This window comes from Telmatherina bonti, assembly GCF_933228915.1.
Source record: "Telmatherina bonti genome assembly, chromosome: 18".
Classification (NCBI taxonomy): Eukaryota; Metazoa; Chordata; class Actinopteri; order Atheriniformes; family Telmatherinidae; genus Telmatherina; species Telmatherina bonti.
Window position 1 is genome coordinate 9,587,347 of NC_136616.1, and position 15,227 is coordinate 9,602,573.

Sequence of the window (15,227 nt, forward strand, 5' to 3'; positions counted from 1 at the left end):
ATATTGGCAAGTTTGATATTAACAAATGTACTTGTGCTTCAATATCGTGGTCAGGTGAGCTGGTCGCTGGCAGATAAGCTCTGGATAATGCATCTCCTTACCTGGCTTATACTGCACATTCACTTGGTACTTTTGCAGTCTCAACAGAAGTCTTTGTATTCTGGCTGGTGCGCTACTCAGTGGCTTTTTCATAATGACTTCTAATGGTTTGTGGTCAGGTTGAACGTTGACTTCTCTCCCATAAATGTACTGGTGAAAACGTTCAGCTCCGTAAACCATTGCCAACATTTCTTTTTCTATTTGCGCGTAGCGCTGTTCTGTTTCAGTCAGTGCGCGTGACGCATAGGCGACAGGCTTATTCTCTTGTAGTAGAACAGCACCAAGTGCGCTTTTAGATGCATCTACTGACAAAGTCACTGGTTGTTTAACAGCATAGTAACTGAGCAATGGTGCTTCTGTCAGTATTGTTTTCAACTTGTCAAATGTGTTCTGATGCTTTTCACTCCAGTGCCATGCAACATCATCTCTTGTTAGAGTCTGTAGAGGTTCAGTGTTTTGCGACATGTTCGGAATGAACTTTGCAAGGTATGTTACCATGCCCAAACATCGCTCGACATCTTTTTTGCATTCCGGGGTTGGCATTTTGATTACAGCTTCAATTTTACTGTCATCTGGTTTTAAACCGTCTTTTGAGAAGATGTGCCCCAAGTATTTTATCTCTTCAAGACCAATCTTGCACTTTGCTTTTTTCAGCTTAAAGTTCTTTGCTCTGGCTATCTCTAGCCCTTGTCTCAGTCTGTTGTCATGTTGCTCCTTAGTTTCACCCCAAATCAATATGTCATCAATATATGTTTCAACACCTTCTATGCCCTCAAACAGCTGCTTCACCGTCCTGTGAAACACTTCTGGAGCAGAGTTGATCCCAAAGGCGAGTCTTAGAAAGCGGTAACGGCCAAAGGGAGTGTTGAATGTACAAAGGCGAGAGCTGGCATCATCCAGTTTGAGTTGCCAGAAACCTGAGCTTGCGTCCAATACTGTGAAATACTTGGCTGTTAATAGTCTGCAAGTTATTTCCTCAACAGTTGGTAGTTGGTAATGCTCTCTCATAACTACTACATTGAGATCTCGTGGATCCAGACATAATCTCAATTTGCCTTTGTTCTAGACGATTACTATGGGGTTGACCCACTTGGTAGGCTCTTCAATCTTTGCAATGACTTGTAACTTTTCCATTCTTTCTAGTTCAGTTTTCAGTTTTTCTCTTAGAGTCACAGGTATTTTCCTTGATGGGTGCACCTTTGGTCTCACACTCTCATCAATGAAAATACTGTGTTCTCCTTCAAGGCAACCGAGGCCTTCAAACACATCAGCATAGTCTTGAAAATGCTCATTTTGAACCTTTATCCAGTGCATGAACTCTTTTGATGAGACCCATGTCCTCACGTCTTGAGTCCCAGTATTGGCATAGTGTGCCAATGCTTCCCCACTATGAACTCCAACATGTATGACTTCTTTTTGTATTTTACAGCCCATTTGCATTCACCCACAACTTGTATTTGGGTTCCTGTGTATGCAAACAACTTCACTTTTGTGGATCTTAATGTTGCTCTTTTACCCAATCTTCGCATCAGTTTATGAGGGATGACATTGGCTTGTGCTCCTGAGTCAAGTTTGAATTTTACATGTTTATGTTCTACTTTCAACTTGACGGTCCATTGGTCTTTTTGTTGTCGAGCTTGTGCTTGTGCACGCTTCCAACAAACAAGCTTGCTTCCTCCATGACATCCTCGTTCACTGTGTGTACTTTCCTTGAACGACACATTTTGGCATAATGGTTCATTTTTTCCACAGTTCTTGCATTGCTTGCCGTACGCAGGGCATTTCTTTGCTGTATGCTCACTTCCACATTGTTTACAGAGAAAATGTGGCAACTTTGTCTTTTTCAGCTGTTTTATTTTGCTGGACCTTCTTGTGTGGCTGTTTGTATTTTACAGCATCTACGTGTTTGCTTTCCCGTCCGGATGTTTGTGCACTATAATCCTCGTCTTGCATTTGCTTGATTTGTACTTTCATGGCTTCGGCTGCTATGCACAGTTGAGTTGCTCGTTGAAGGTTAAGATCAGTCTCTCTCAGTAGTCGCGCTCTCATCACATCTGATGTGATACCACAGACAACACGATCCTGTATAAGAGATTCTTCCAATTGTCCGAATTCACACGACTTTGCTTTTAGTTTTGGCTCTGTAATATACTTACTGAAAGTCATTTCCCCTTGAACACACGTGAAGAACTTGTATCTCTCATATGTTGTGTTCTTTTTCGGGTTACAGTATTGTTTGAACATCTCCATTATTTTAGCAAGTTTGTGTCTATCATCTTCCTCTGCAAACGTGAAGGTATTGTACACTTTAACGGCATCCTCACCGGCAATGTGAAGGAACAACAACGACTGCACTTTAGCCGGCTTGCTAGCTCCACCGGTTGCTGCTAGGTATAGCTCAAACCTTTGCCGAAACCTCCTCCAATTCTCCGAGAGGTTACCATGCTGCAGCTCGAGTCCTGTCGGTGGTTTAAATCCCTCCATTGCTTTCTAGGTGAAATCAGTTCACTTTTTTTACTTCTGACACCATGTTTCGTTTGGTATTTTATAAAGAATTGATATCACGCACAGAGCTTGGGAATCAGCCATCTTCTTGCTTTATTGTGCAGTGCCGCCTGGTGGTTACAACATATAACAGCATTGTTTACATATCCTGACAACTCCCAACTGCTTTCAGCAGTGTTTTAAACTGGCAATCATGTAAATCTCGGGCAACAATAAAGTTAATTACCTTAATGACCAGAGAAATCACCACCCCAAGCTGCTTGCCATACATTTGAGAACAAAGTTCCTCCTGGTGTAGAATGTAAAGAAAAACCTAAGAAAGGTCTGTTTCAATGTACACTACAAATCCTTTTTTTTTTCTCCCACCATACTATGAGCATTATCAGAACACACTAAAAAAAAGTTTCTCCATTGGTAGATTTTTTTCTTTACCAAATACCATGAAAAATTTAAAGAAATCCTCCTCTCTTTTTTTCCAATTGGTAAAACAGCAAGACTTTCCTCATGCTGCATGTCACTGGCAGCATACCTTGCAATCGCACCCTCGTGGGGTCTCAATGATCCTAAGACAGGTGGGAAATCAGCCCAAAACTACACGGGAGGAGCTGGTCAATGACCTAAAAAGAGCTGGGACCACCATTTCCAAGGTTACTGTTAGTAATACACTAAGAAGTCATGGTTTAAAATCATGCATGGAAAGGAAGGGTCCCCTGCTTAAACCAGCACATGTCCAGGCCCATCTTAGGTTTGCTGGTGACCATTTGGAGGATCCAGAGTCATGAATCTGAAATCCCTCCTGGGAATGAATAAAGTATTTATCTATCTATCTATGGGAGAAAGTGATGTGGTCAGATGAAACCAAAATAAAACTATTTGGTCTTAATTCCACTCGCCAGGTTTGTAGGAAGAAGAATGATGAGTACCATCCCAAGAACACCATCCCTACTGTGAAGCAGTGATAGAATCATGCTTTGGGGGGATATGGGACAGGATGAATGCACAGTATTAAGGAGAGCATGACCGGGGCCGTGTGTTGCGAGATCTTGGGGAACAACTTTCTTCCCTCTTTTAAAGCATTGAAGATGGGTCGTGGCTGGGTCTTCCAACATGACAATGGCCTGAAAGCACACATAACCGGGATCATAACCAGTGAGTGACTCCGTAAGAAGTATATCAAGATTCTGGAGTGGCCTAGCCAGTCTACAGACCTAAACCCAATAGAAAATCTTTGGAGGGAACTCTGTTTCTTAGTGACAGCCCAGAAACCTGATTGATCTACAGAAGATCTGTGTGGAGGAGGGGGCCAAAAATCCTCCTGCAGTGTGTGCAAACCTGGTAAAATACTACAAAAAATGTTTGACCTCTGTAATTGCAAACAAAGGCTACTGTACTAAATACTTTTATTTGAATTGATTTTTTCAGGCGTTCAAATACTTATTTGCAGCAGTAACATAGAAAAAAGAAATTTATTTTATACACACACACACACACATCTATATATATATACATCGGGATCATTCCCCACAGATTGGAGCTGGAAGAAAGACTGGATAAAGGGAAAGTCTCTCACACAGAGGAAGAAAATTGTTGAGTAGGTGGATATTAGCAGAATTATGTTATTAGTCAGTTAAACTTTTGTTGTGTTACACAGTAATTTAGTGAAATTACAATAAAGATGGCTATAAAAAAAATTGCCATCCTAGTCTTATTGTCCACAATTACAAAAAGGTTTAAATGTGGTTATTTTACATAAATTTGTAAGATCAGGGTCAAGAACTTCCTTCCAGTATGTTTTTAAATGTTTCCTTGGCAACCAATGTAGAAAAAAAAATTTTTTTTAAATAAAAGTAAAATTCCAATCATTTCTTTAAGAAACCTGAAAAAATGTTTGTCAAAATTAAAAACTATGAATAAACTGAAAGGATCATATGAAAATAAAGTGTACATTTATCTGTATAAGTTATAAAACAAGCTAAATTTGCAATTTTCTTAAGATGCAGCAGTTTTCACCCAAAATACAAGGGATGTCTCCCTTATTTTTTATTTATTTATTTTTTGTTAACACCGGAAAGAAACTTTGTGGTCACATGACATAAAGTTTCCCCTTCGAAATGACTAGGAAAATGAAAGGCTACAATTTCAGAGCCCTTTTTGTGAAATTGCTATGTTTTGCATAGTGGACAAACCTAGGTAATACATCATTTGGAATGAGACTGGGTTGTGGTGGAGCATAAGAATGCATGGGTCACTGAGAAAAAAAAAGTCTTCACTTTGTTATAACTTAATTTCTACTTGAAATGACCCACAAGCAACTTTGAAAATCAAAATAATGAATTCTTTCTTATAATAAAAATATAAAATGTAACAAATTTGGTGTTGCATTATGGGTTTATAAAGGGGCAGTCAATCAATTAAAGGCATAATGTTTGGTGTGTTTCAGAGATAATGTTTATTCTCTGAGCTGTTAGCAGGGGACCATCCACTGAACATCCTTCCTTCTATTAGTCTGAACTAGTTTCATTCTAAACTCATAGATTTTAAGCTTATTGTTTGTCCTTGATCAGTTTTAAAAAAAAAAAAAAAAAAAAAAAAAAAGAGTAAAGCAATATGAAGATGTTTCTGTTGTCTTCCTCATGATGGAAGCCTGATTACTTTTTCTCTCAGGTAACCTTGGGTCCAAACTGGTAGAGTATAAAGAAGAGATGTACATCACTTCAGACTGTGGGAAGACATGGAGACAGGTACATTATGTTCTTCCTTGTTTCCTCCTTAATTCCTGTTCTCAGTCCTTGCCTCCTTCTCCCTTCTCTCTTCTGAGGATAATCTTGAGATACAAAGTCCAGCTTAACATCCAGCCAGCTTTCTTCACAGCTTTCTGCATATGATCACAGTAATTGGATTTGTTAAATTTCATTGAAGGTTTTTGAAGAGGAACATCACATCCTGTATCTGGACCATGGAGGGGTAATTGTTGCCATCAAAGACACATCTATTCCTCTCAAGATACTCAAGTAAGATTATAAACAGAAATTTCCTTGCTGTTCTTATGCTATTATTTTTTGTAGTTCCATCCAGTTTGGATATGATTAGTGTGATGGATTAATTTACTTATCTTAACTTTGTTATCGCTTAGGATAGCAGATATTGTCTAAACGAGCCTTCTTCCTGTACTACCTGTACTTGTAGCATGCAACAGCTCCAGATTTAGCTTCAGCTAATCCACTGTCTATATTTATATTTAAAGAAAAAACCAACATTTTTCTCAAGTCCAGAACAGCATTGAACCCGTTCGCAAACTCTGCTGTATGTAGTGTTCCGGATAAATAAGTTTTATACTGCGGTATCTCATCCTTGGGACGCTTCCAGCAGTGTCTCCAGATATACAAATGACACAGAATGCCACTGTGTCATCAAACAAGTCTGGAACATGCAACTTAAATTCTTGTATACTAACTTTATTCTTTTTCACACAAGATAAGAAAAACATGACTATGTACTAACTGTCAAATACAGTGTATATTAGAACTTAGTCTCTGTGTTTTGGCTAATTTGTGCATTTTTTATTGCATATGTGAGGTCAAATCCCCTTTAAGATTTGATATTAAAAATAAGGCATGTTGAAAACGTTCCTTATAGTCTCAACAATTTTGTGAAATTGTGACGCTCAAGGAAAGAATATTCTAAATTGACCGGTCATCTTGTATTAGTTTATTAGCCATTTCTCTTTATCAGTTTTTACCTCATGTACTTCAACAGATCTTAAAGGGAAATTAGTATGGGCTCTGTCTTTAAACGAACTGAGATGTGAAGCCTCATTAGGGTTAACTTATCTGCAGTCACAGATGAATGCTTGGTCCACCAGCATCAGGACCTTGTCTGAGTGTGCTTCAAACAAAATGAGGTTGCAGTATGTTGTCTGTTTAAAATCTCAAAGACCACACTCATAGACAATGCAGAGAGCCATTAAAGCCTCTTGGTTGCATTACACTGCATTTTTATCCCTTTTCATGAACTGTGTCTCAGATTAACAAAAGGAGTTGCAGAAGGAGGGAACATACTTTAACAGTGCTTGACAAATTCAGTCCCTTGCATTTCAGTGTTGTTAAACTGTTGTGATGACATGACTTCCCTTTAAATCACAAGACAGGCAGCAAACAAATACAATTAAAGATGTAAGGATTAAACAATGAGGAGCTATGCATTCTATGATGTTAATGCATTACGCGGAGTCTAGAACACCACAATGCAGAGTGCGTCCCACCATCGTCCCACACGGTAAACATTTTAAAACAAATGTTGATTTCTTTTTTGTTACAAAACTTACTAAATATAGTAACTATTTAATGTTGGCTTGAGAATGCTAAAAAAAAATTGCTCTCAAGCAACAGCATGTTTCTTTCATTCACCTGTGAAAAGCCAGGTGATTTGAAGTTGATTAATGTATTATGGTGACACCTGTAATGGAATGTAAACAGTAATTTATCTTGTTAAACTATGTGTGGCATTAATTTTCTGACTGACCATAGTATAAATTATGTGAACCAAATTTTTAGTGGCCAAATTATTTATTTTTTACACACACACATGGTTTACTGTAACTACCTTGGACTTCCCCAGTCCTCGTTGACTTAACTGCAGCAAATCCAAATTGCAGCTGCAAGGCTGCTGACTGGCAACAAGAACTGCCAGCTTTCTTGCATTGGCGTCCTTTTTCCTTTAGAATTCAGTTTAAGGTTCTTTTAATGGTTTTTAAGGTATCAAATAGTCAGGCACCGCTGTACATTTCTGAACTGATTTAGCTTCACTCAGTTCCTAGCACCCTCCACTCCTCAGAGACAAGGCTTTTACAGGTTCCACAGGCACGGTTAAGGAGATAGGACACAGCTTTTGCTGTGGCTGCCCCGCTTCTGTGGAACCAGCTACCAACTGACATCAGATGTGCCTCCTCCATTTTAGCCTTTAAATCCTGGCTAAAAACTCACCTCTACTCCCTGGCCTTCCCCACACATTAAATACATATCTGTCAGCAGGGTTCATTAGAGTATGCTTTTGTTTTTAATTTTTGATGCTTGTCTTTTTCTTTTCTCTTCATGGTACTTTTAAGTCTGTAAAGCACTTTATTAATAATAATAATAATAATAATAATACATTTTTATTTGTTTGGCGCCTTTCTAGACACTCAAGGTTACATATACATGATAAAAACTGCATTAAAACAAATTAAAACAACAGATATTTAAACAGACATTAAAAGACAGTGCAATTATGGGTGAAGTGAATAGGCTTGTCTAAGAGCTGGGGAGCAGAGCGGCAGAATGCCCTGCTCCCCATAGTGATGAGTCGGGCAGGAGGGACAGAGAGCTGGAGAGAGGAGGAAGGGCTGAGGGAGCGGGCAGGTGAGCTGATTTGAATAAGTTGAGTCAGGTATGGAGGGGCAAGGTCGTGGATGGATGTGAGGAACAGGATTTTTTAGAGGATGCGGTGTGAGATGGGGAGCCAGTAGAGCTGTTGAAGGACCGGTGTGATATGGTTTATGGAGGGTGTGTATGTGATGATACTTTTGTCAGTATATATTGTGTTTAAATGTGATAAATAAAACTTACTTTTTCTTACTGTGTAATCACAACTTTATGTAGCCTAATTAGCAACAGTTTGTCAATTATTGTTGCGCAACAAAGAATGTAATTATTGCTAAAAAAAAAAAAAAAAAAAAAAAAAAAAAAAACACATTTCAATCTTTAAGTTTGAATAATTACTTACTTGATCACTCCTTTACTTAAGATACTAGTACTAAACACCACTGCTGTGGACATCCCTCCCAACAGGACCTGTGGTGGGCCTCCCTCATTTTTATTTTTAAAAAGGGGCAACCCTATGCACGTTGTTGTAAACATAATAGTAATATAACATAATAATCAAGGTGTCCTGTTGTTGATCAGCTATAAATAAAAATGATACTTGTCTTCCATAAAACACACACTATGTGATAGTAAAGATGTGTAATGGATGGTGAATGTTGGACTCAAGACAAGGGCCAGTGACATTTGGCAAGAATATATTTAATGGTAATTTGTTGAATCTTCAGGAATGAAGGAATGTCAGGAAAACTGCCAAACGGAGAGGACTGGATGCCAACGTGATTTGGTCTAAAAATGAAGCGGCGTCATTAAATATGCTCAAGAAAGATTGTGTGAATCTTGATACATTCACATGTGAGCTGGAGAAGTGTCTGGAATGGGAAAAAATCCAGGTCCTGAGCAAGGTTTGAGCAATCCCAGAGGGGCCAGAGGCAGAAAGCATGGTCAGGGTCATTCAGATTCAGATTCAGAGCAGGTCAGATCAATCCAGGAGGGCCAGAGGCAGGGAGCACGGTCAGATCCAGATTCAGAGCTGGTTAGATCAATCCAGGAGTGCCAGAGGCAGGGAGCAGGGTCAGATCCAGATTCAGAGCAGGTCAGGTCAATCCAGGAGGGCCAAAGGCTGGAAGCAGCTACAAAAACAGGCTACAGACAGGAGTTAAGGCTGGCTATCAGTTAATCTGGCAGAGAACTAAGGGTTGCATGGTGTTTAAGAAAGGAGTGGAACAGGTTCACCCAGGTTCACAGGTTCATCAATCAACTCCAATCTTCTTCACAAAGAGGATTGGAGCTGATTGATGATATTTTGCAGTTAGCAGGAAGCATGCCCAAATAAGGCAGGAGTCAGTGAGGCAGACCAGAACCATGACAAGATTAAGGAAAAGCCTTGAAAATGTCATACCTTTTACTTTTTTCAAATCTTTGATGATCAGCACTGCTGATTGACTTAGTTGATTTGCAGCAGGATACACTAGAAAGCCATCAACAGCAGTGATGGTGCAATTTGTCACAGCTGCATCTGAAGACAGTTTGATAACTCCTCAAGTGTATTAATGAACTCTTCCTCTCTTCACAGATTTAGTATTGATGAAGGACGGACATGGAATGTTCACAACTTCACCAGCACCTCTGTGTTTGTTGATGGACTCCTTAGCGAGCCTGGAGATGAGACCCTGGTTATGACGTGAGTGCAGAAATTAGTCATATGAGTTGTCTTTTTAAAATAAAATCTATACTAAAATGGCCTAATTAAATGAAAACACACAAAAAAGAGCAATGAAAGACTGCAAACTGTAGCTCAATGTATTTGGACAGGAGTCCAAAAGAGTTCAAATCTAAGGTATTAGTCCCGTTGTAAGGGTGTTGTTGCTCTGTATGCCAAAGTTGGCCACTGTGGAGGATTACAATCTCTGTTGACTGCTGTACCATTATAAACATGCCAAAGGCAGAACTTGAAGAAGAGGAGAGGACTGCATAAAGCGTCTTCAAAATAAAGTGCCTACTTAAAAATAAAAGCATATATAGATAGATAGATACATTTTTCATCCCTGAGGGGAAATTCCAGTTTCCAGTCTTCCGGCACAGCCAGTCAGTTCGCAGCCAATAAGGCACGTCCAGCAAACTTGCTGTCCATGAGTGGAGGAAGGGGCAAGGTCCAGATAAGGTGGTGAAAGATAGGTGAGTGTGTCTGTACCAGTTAGTGTGTGTTCAGTGAGTGAGTCTGTGAACTATCTCCCAGTTCATCTCCAGTTCTGCCGCCTGGTGATGGGAAACATGGCCTTGGGATAGCTGAGTTCAGTTTAGTTCCACAGGTCTGAGATGGGAGTGGGGGAGGGTAGGACTGAGCATCAGACAGCATAACATTTCAGGAAACTTGATAACCAGCCTGCCCAAGGCCAGTCAGAAAGCCAGATTCAAATAACTGCTTTCGTTTTGGGTTAGACCAAGCTTAATTTGACTCAGCGTTAAGTCCTTAGTGGTCTCTGTCGGACTCTGATAGAAGAACAGTGATCGTTTAAAAAACACATAACAGTCTAATTTTCTCATCAAGGTCTAAAGCAGGTATGTCCCTGAAGAACACAGACAACACATAGCTTATTCTTGTGAGAAAAAAAGCAGTATATTAACCACTAAATAACAAAATCTCACAATGATTTATTTTTATGAAAACACATGCAAGTATATTTGAGATGGGCAACTCCAGCACCCGGGGCCTGCAGTCATTCAAATGTTAGGAGTTTCTCTGCTGCAACACACCTGGCACACATCTGACCTAATTAGCAGACTTGTGCAGAGCTTGACATCAAACTCTGCACAAGTTTGCTAATGAGCCATGTATTTGAATTAGATGTGTTGCAGCAGAGAAACTCCTAGCATTTGCAGGACTGCAGCACTCAAGGACTGGAGTTGCCTACCCCTACCTTATGGTCTTGCCCACCTGTCCAGAGATTCTTGATTTATGGTGTGTAAAGATCGGTCAAACTGGTCTAAATGTTATATTCCTGTAAACCTCACACTGTGCCGATTGGGTCACTTCAGTGAAATTAACATGAGGTTTAATTCTGTAAACCTAATTCTCACTATCTTATGTATCGCAAAGATAACCATCCTTGTGAATTAGAAAAGCAAACAAAATCTGTGTATCCAGCTGTTTAGAAATCTCTTACGGCCCTATTCCATTAGTATCAGCTTGTACCAACTCGCCTCGACTTGGTTTGTAGGGTTTTCCACTCAGCTTTTGTTCCCATTTACCAGTACTTTTTTAGTAACTCCTCAGCCCAGCTTAGTCGGGTTGTGTGTGACATTGTCAGACTGCATGCCGCTAATGGTCAGGGGCACTGTCAATCAGAGGTTAGGATCAGAGAGTGACATCACTGGAAGAGCGACTCCAACTCGTAAGTTGTTTACATTACGTGACAAGCAATGCAGCAGCAAAAGTCTGTTCCGTGATCCAAAACTGAGGAGAAGACATTTCTTTGCTTGGTTGCTGAGGAAAGGATACAGACGGAATTAGATGGAGCTACACGAAATAAAAAAATCTATCAAGAGCTTTCCAACTCAATGGCTACTCACGGGTACCAAAGGAGTTTTCAGCAATGTCGAGAGAAGCTGAAAAAGCTCAAAAGTGGCTATTAGCAGGTCAAGGAAGCACAATGGTCAGAAAGGATCAAAAAGACAAGACTGGAAGTGGTTCCAACAAATGGACACGATTTATTGTCAGCGACAGGCCAGCCACAAGACCAAGTGGCACATTGCTTCTGGGTCCTATGTTGTCATACAGCTTGTCGTAGAAAACCCCACCCATTTTAGGCCTGGTACAAAATTGTAATGGAAAAGAAACAGGACCAAGCTGAGATGAGTTAAGTTGAGACAAGCTGATACTAATAGAAAAGAGGCATTATTAGATCACATCAGTGTAGAGACTATGTCTGCCTTCTCTAAAGACCAATTAGCTGAATTTCACTCCCTCTGGTCCCCTGTGATTAATCCATCACTTAATGTTGGTGAAGGAATGTGATCTCGTTGCACAAGAGGTTTGAGGGTAGGCTGGGTGTTTTTGGTGGCAGCGAGTCTGCAGTGGGCTTCTAGGTGGATGATCTTAAGTGCATTGCTGCTGGGGTGGCTGGTGTCTCGTCCTGGTGGGGCTGTGGGTTGGTTAGTGGTTGAAGTCGCCTCACAGGGGTGGGGTGTGGCCTGGATGGGCTGGTGCCGGTTCTGCAGCGAGCAGCCAGGCGACTGTAGGGTCGGCTGTCTGGGGGTTCCGGGCTTTGGTGCCCGGAGATGCCCCCTCCTCTGTGCTCCCGGGGGTGGGGGGTTGGCCAGTGTTGTGGGGGCTGGGTTGCCCTGGATCTGCTGCCACAGTAATTAGGTCAAAGGAAGATCATGAAGCTTTACAGCTACTAGAAACCAGAACAAAATGTGTCAGTACGAAGGGGACCCTTCGATATGCCACACCCTTACTGAGGTGAAAAGACACACCCCCTTTCCTGGCCACTAAAGATGCCGTAATGCCCAGTCTCAGAAATATTGAGAAACGCTACAGCAAAGATCTAGCAAAGGCATCTTCTTACAAGAGATTGACAAGGTGGTTATCACGGGTGTTGTAGCCAAACTGGACCCTGATGTTGCTTGCCAGAGAAAATAAAGTTTGTACATACCACATCACATGGTCAGTCATAACAGGAAAAATAGAATAGTTTTTAACTGCTCTTTCTGATTCAGAGGGCTTAACCTGAATGAATCTCTTCTGCCTGGTCCTGCCTTAAGCCCTTCCAGCTCAGATCCACTGAGTATGGAAAGCCAGCCTTAAGAAACACATATCGAACAATGGTTAGTCAGAATGATCCACTTTGATTCATTGTTCCTTTTACTACCAGAGCTAAGGTTATCGTACAGCAACTCTGGGACAAACACAGGGATTGGGATGAACCTCAGTTACCTCAAAGTTTGTCGCAGCAGTGGAAGACCTGGGAAAAAGAGTTGGAGCATTTCCCAGAGATAACATTACCCTGATACTACACACCCACATACATGGACCAACCCTGATGTGGCAAGAGAAGTACACATCTTTTGTAGGAAGAAATAGGAAGATTACAAGGGCCACGACTTGATAGGGGCCCAAGAAGATGTGCAAACCATATAACATTATTAAACCTCTAAAAATTATATATATATATATATATATATATATATATATATATATATATATATATTTTTTTTTTTTTTTTTTTTTTTTTTTTTTTTTTCCCAAAGGCTATGAGGAAATGTAGCAGTAAAATAAACGGATAAAAGAAAAAAAAGTATAAATGTTGACCAAAAACCCCAGTGAAAGTGCATTAAATGGTTTCATCCTATCCCGTCTGAGCGCATCAATTCCATCAACAACAGTTTGCAAGAGCCATTTGTGTTTGTGATCAGTTTAACTGAACCTGTTGCTTCATAAAATAAGCTCGCAATCTACAGGGTAGGCCTACTGCTGACTTCACTTTGCCCTCTTCAATGTCTGAGCTTGCAAGCATCACATCATTTATGATGTCAGCTGGTGGTGTAGGCCAAAGATAGTCTGAAATTTTTTTTTATTATTCAAAATTATATATAAAATGAAACATACATAAAAAAAAAAAACTGAAAAACTTTATTTTATTTCATAATAATTGGTATGAAATAAACAACGGGCTAATGGGTTTACTGGATGTAGGAAACCAGATTTACTGGATGGGTTTACTGTACTGGAAACACTGAATATCCTACAACTTTCTGTGGTGACCATCAATACCAAAATAGCCTAGTTAAACATGTATATTGTGATTGAATTACATCCATTAAATACAGTCACAAATCTTTATAATTCCCATGAAAAGCTATTTATTTAAACTGCTTGAAGCAATTGCAACAAAAACATAGTTCTAAAATTTGCAGTCAAGCAGTGGTGTCTACCTCATTGTTTTTCATTGGGCCCAAAATTTCTGGCAGCGCCCCTGTGAACATCACAACTTCCGTGCTAACACCTAAATAGTCCCATGTGAATATAACACTAATAAAGGTGCTGCCCAGCCTAAAATCAATATCGGCCCACGGGGCAAGTGCCTGGTATACCCGATGGCCAGTCCAGCTATGAGGATGGGGTTACGGTGTGTTCAGACCAATCGTGTTTTGTGCGTCGAAAACGCTCAAAACGCTGAACACTCGAAGCAGGTCACTAAACTGCCACTTTTGTGTCTGATGCCGAAAACGCTCCCAACACTCCTGCCGCGTCTGCAGCTTGTCTGGAGCGAGCGGCAAACGCGGTGGAAAAGAGAGGGGGAAAGGCGACACTTTTCTTCCGGTCAGTTTGAATGATGGTGGATTCAGTAGAGAGATGTCATGGTTTTATTCAGAACGTTGTCGTAGGGCAGTGATAGTCAGGGTTAATGCAACAAGAGCTGCACTCAGCAGAGAAGCCCCCCAAACAAAGCGTTGCTAGGCAGCGTATCCTGCTATGTTGCCAAATCAGTAACATTCAGCTTTTTTTTCAGAGCATCGCTCTGATTGGTTGACGCCCCACGTCAAGCGGCCAAAGTTCAGCTTTGCCTATCTCTGGCTTTTGAAGCCAGTCTTTTGGAACGTGCTTCAAACTTAAAAAGGTTTCGGCAAAAACGCGACGCCCCCTTGTCTTGCCTGTGTGTGTGTGTGTGTGTGTGTGTGTGTCTGTGAGTGTGTAGGAGGGGGGGGCTTGCTTTTGGGATGTACTGCTGGTGCACCAGGGTGCTGGTTGGCCTCGTACTGGATGGTTTTCTGGGGGTCCCGTTCCCCCATGGACATTGTGAGGGCCTTCTGCCTGTCGGGGTGGGGTAGGGGGTTCACTTTTGGGGTCTTGCAGCCCTGGAGCCGGCATCATGTCTGCCCTGGCTGGCCGGTGCCCAGCAGAGTTTGCATTTGCTATTGTCGGCACCCTGGGACTTCTGCCCACTGGCTCTGGGGGGCTCTGGCCAGGGCCTCCCTCTAAAAGGGTGACAGGAACTGGGTGGCTGCCTGGGCCTTGGGGTCTTCCTGGCCTACATCTGAATTTTTTGAAGGCGGGGTCACATTAGCATGATGACTCTTCTGTGAACACGTTTCACTGCGTGTATTCTGCATGCTGACACAGTGACTGAGTTCTGCAGGTTTACTCAGTATCAGATATTTTTTTGTTAATTGATTTTTGTGTCTGTCTCTGGTTTTGTTAATTTCTGGTGTTCCTTCCAGTTGCTTACTTTGTCCTTTTGCGGGTGACAACAAGATGTTCTG

At 41.0% G+C, this 15,227-nt stretch overlaps 1 protein-coding gene across 1 annotated transcript in view; it reads left to right on the top strand.

Annotated features, from left to right (window-relative positions):
- The window catches only part of sorcs2 (sortilin-related VPS10 domain containing receptor 2), a gene marked incomplete at both ends in the record, with an annotated part of 372,429 nt that overhangs the window by 333,110 nt on the left and 24,092 nt on the right, over positions 1-15,227 (top strand). The window contains 3 exons of the mRNA XM_079257909.1: positions 5,269-5,345; positions 5,524-5,615; positions 9,538-9,645. Coding sequence (XP_079114035.1) covers positions 5,269-5,345; positions 5,524-5,615; positions 9,538-9,645 — 277 coding nt within the window. The remainder of the gene's footprint in view (positions 1-5,268; positions 5,346-5,523; positions 5,616-9,537; positions 9,646-15,227) is intronic.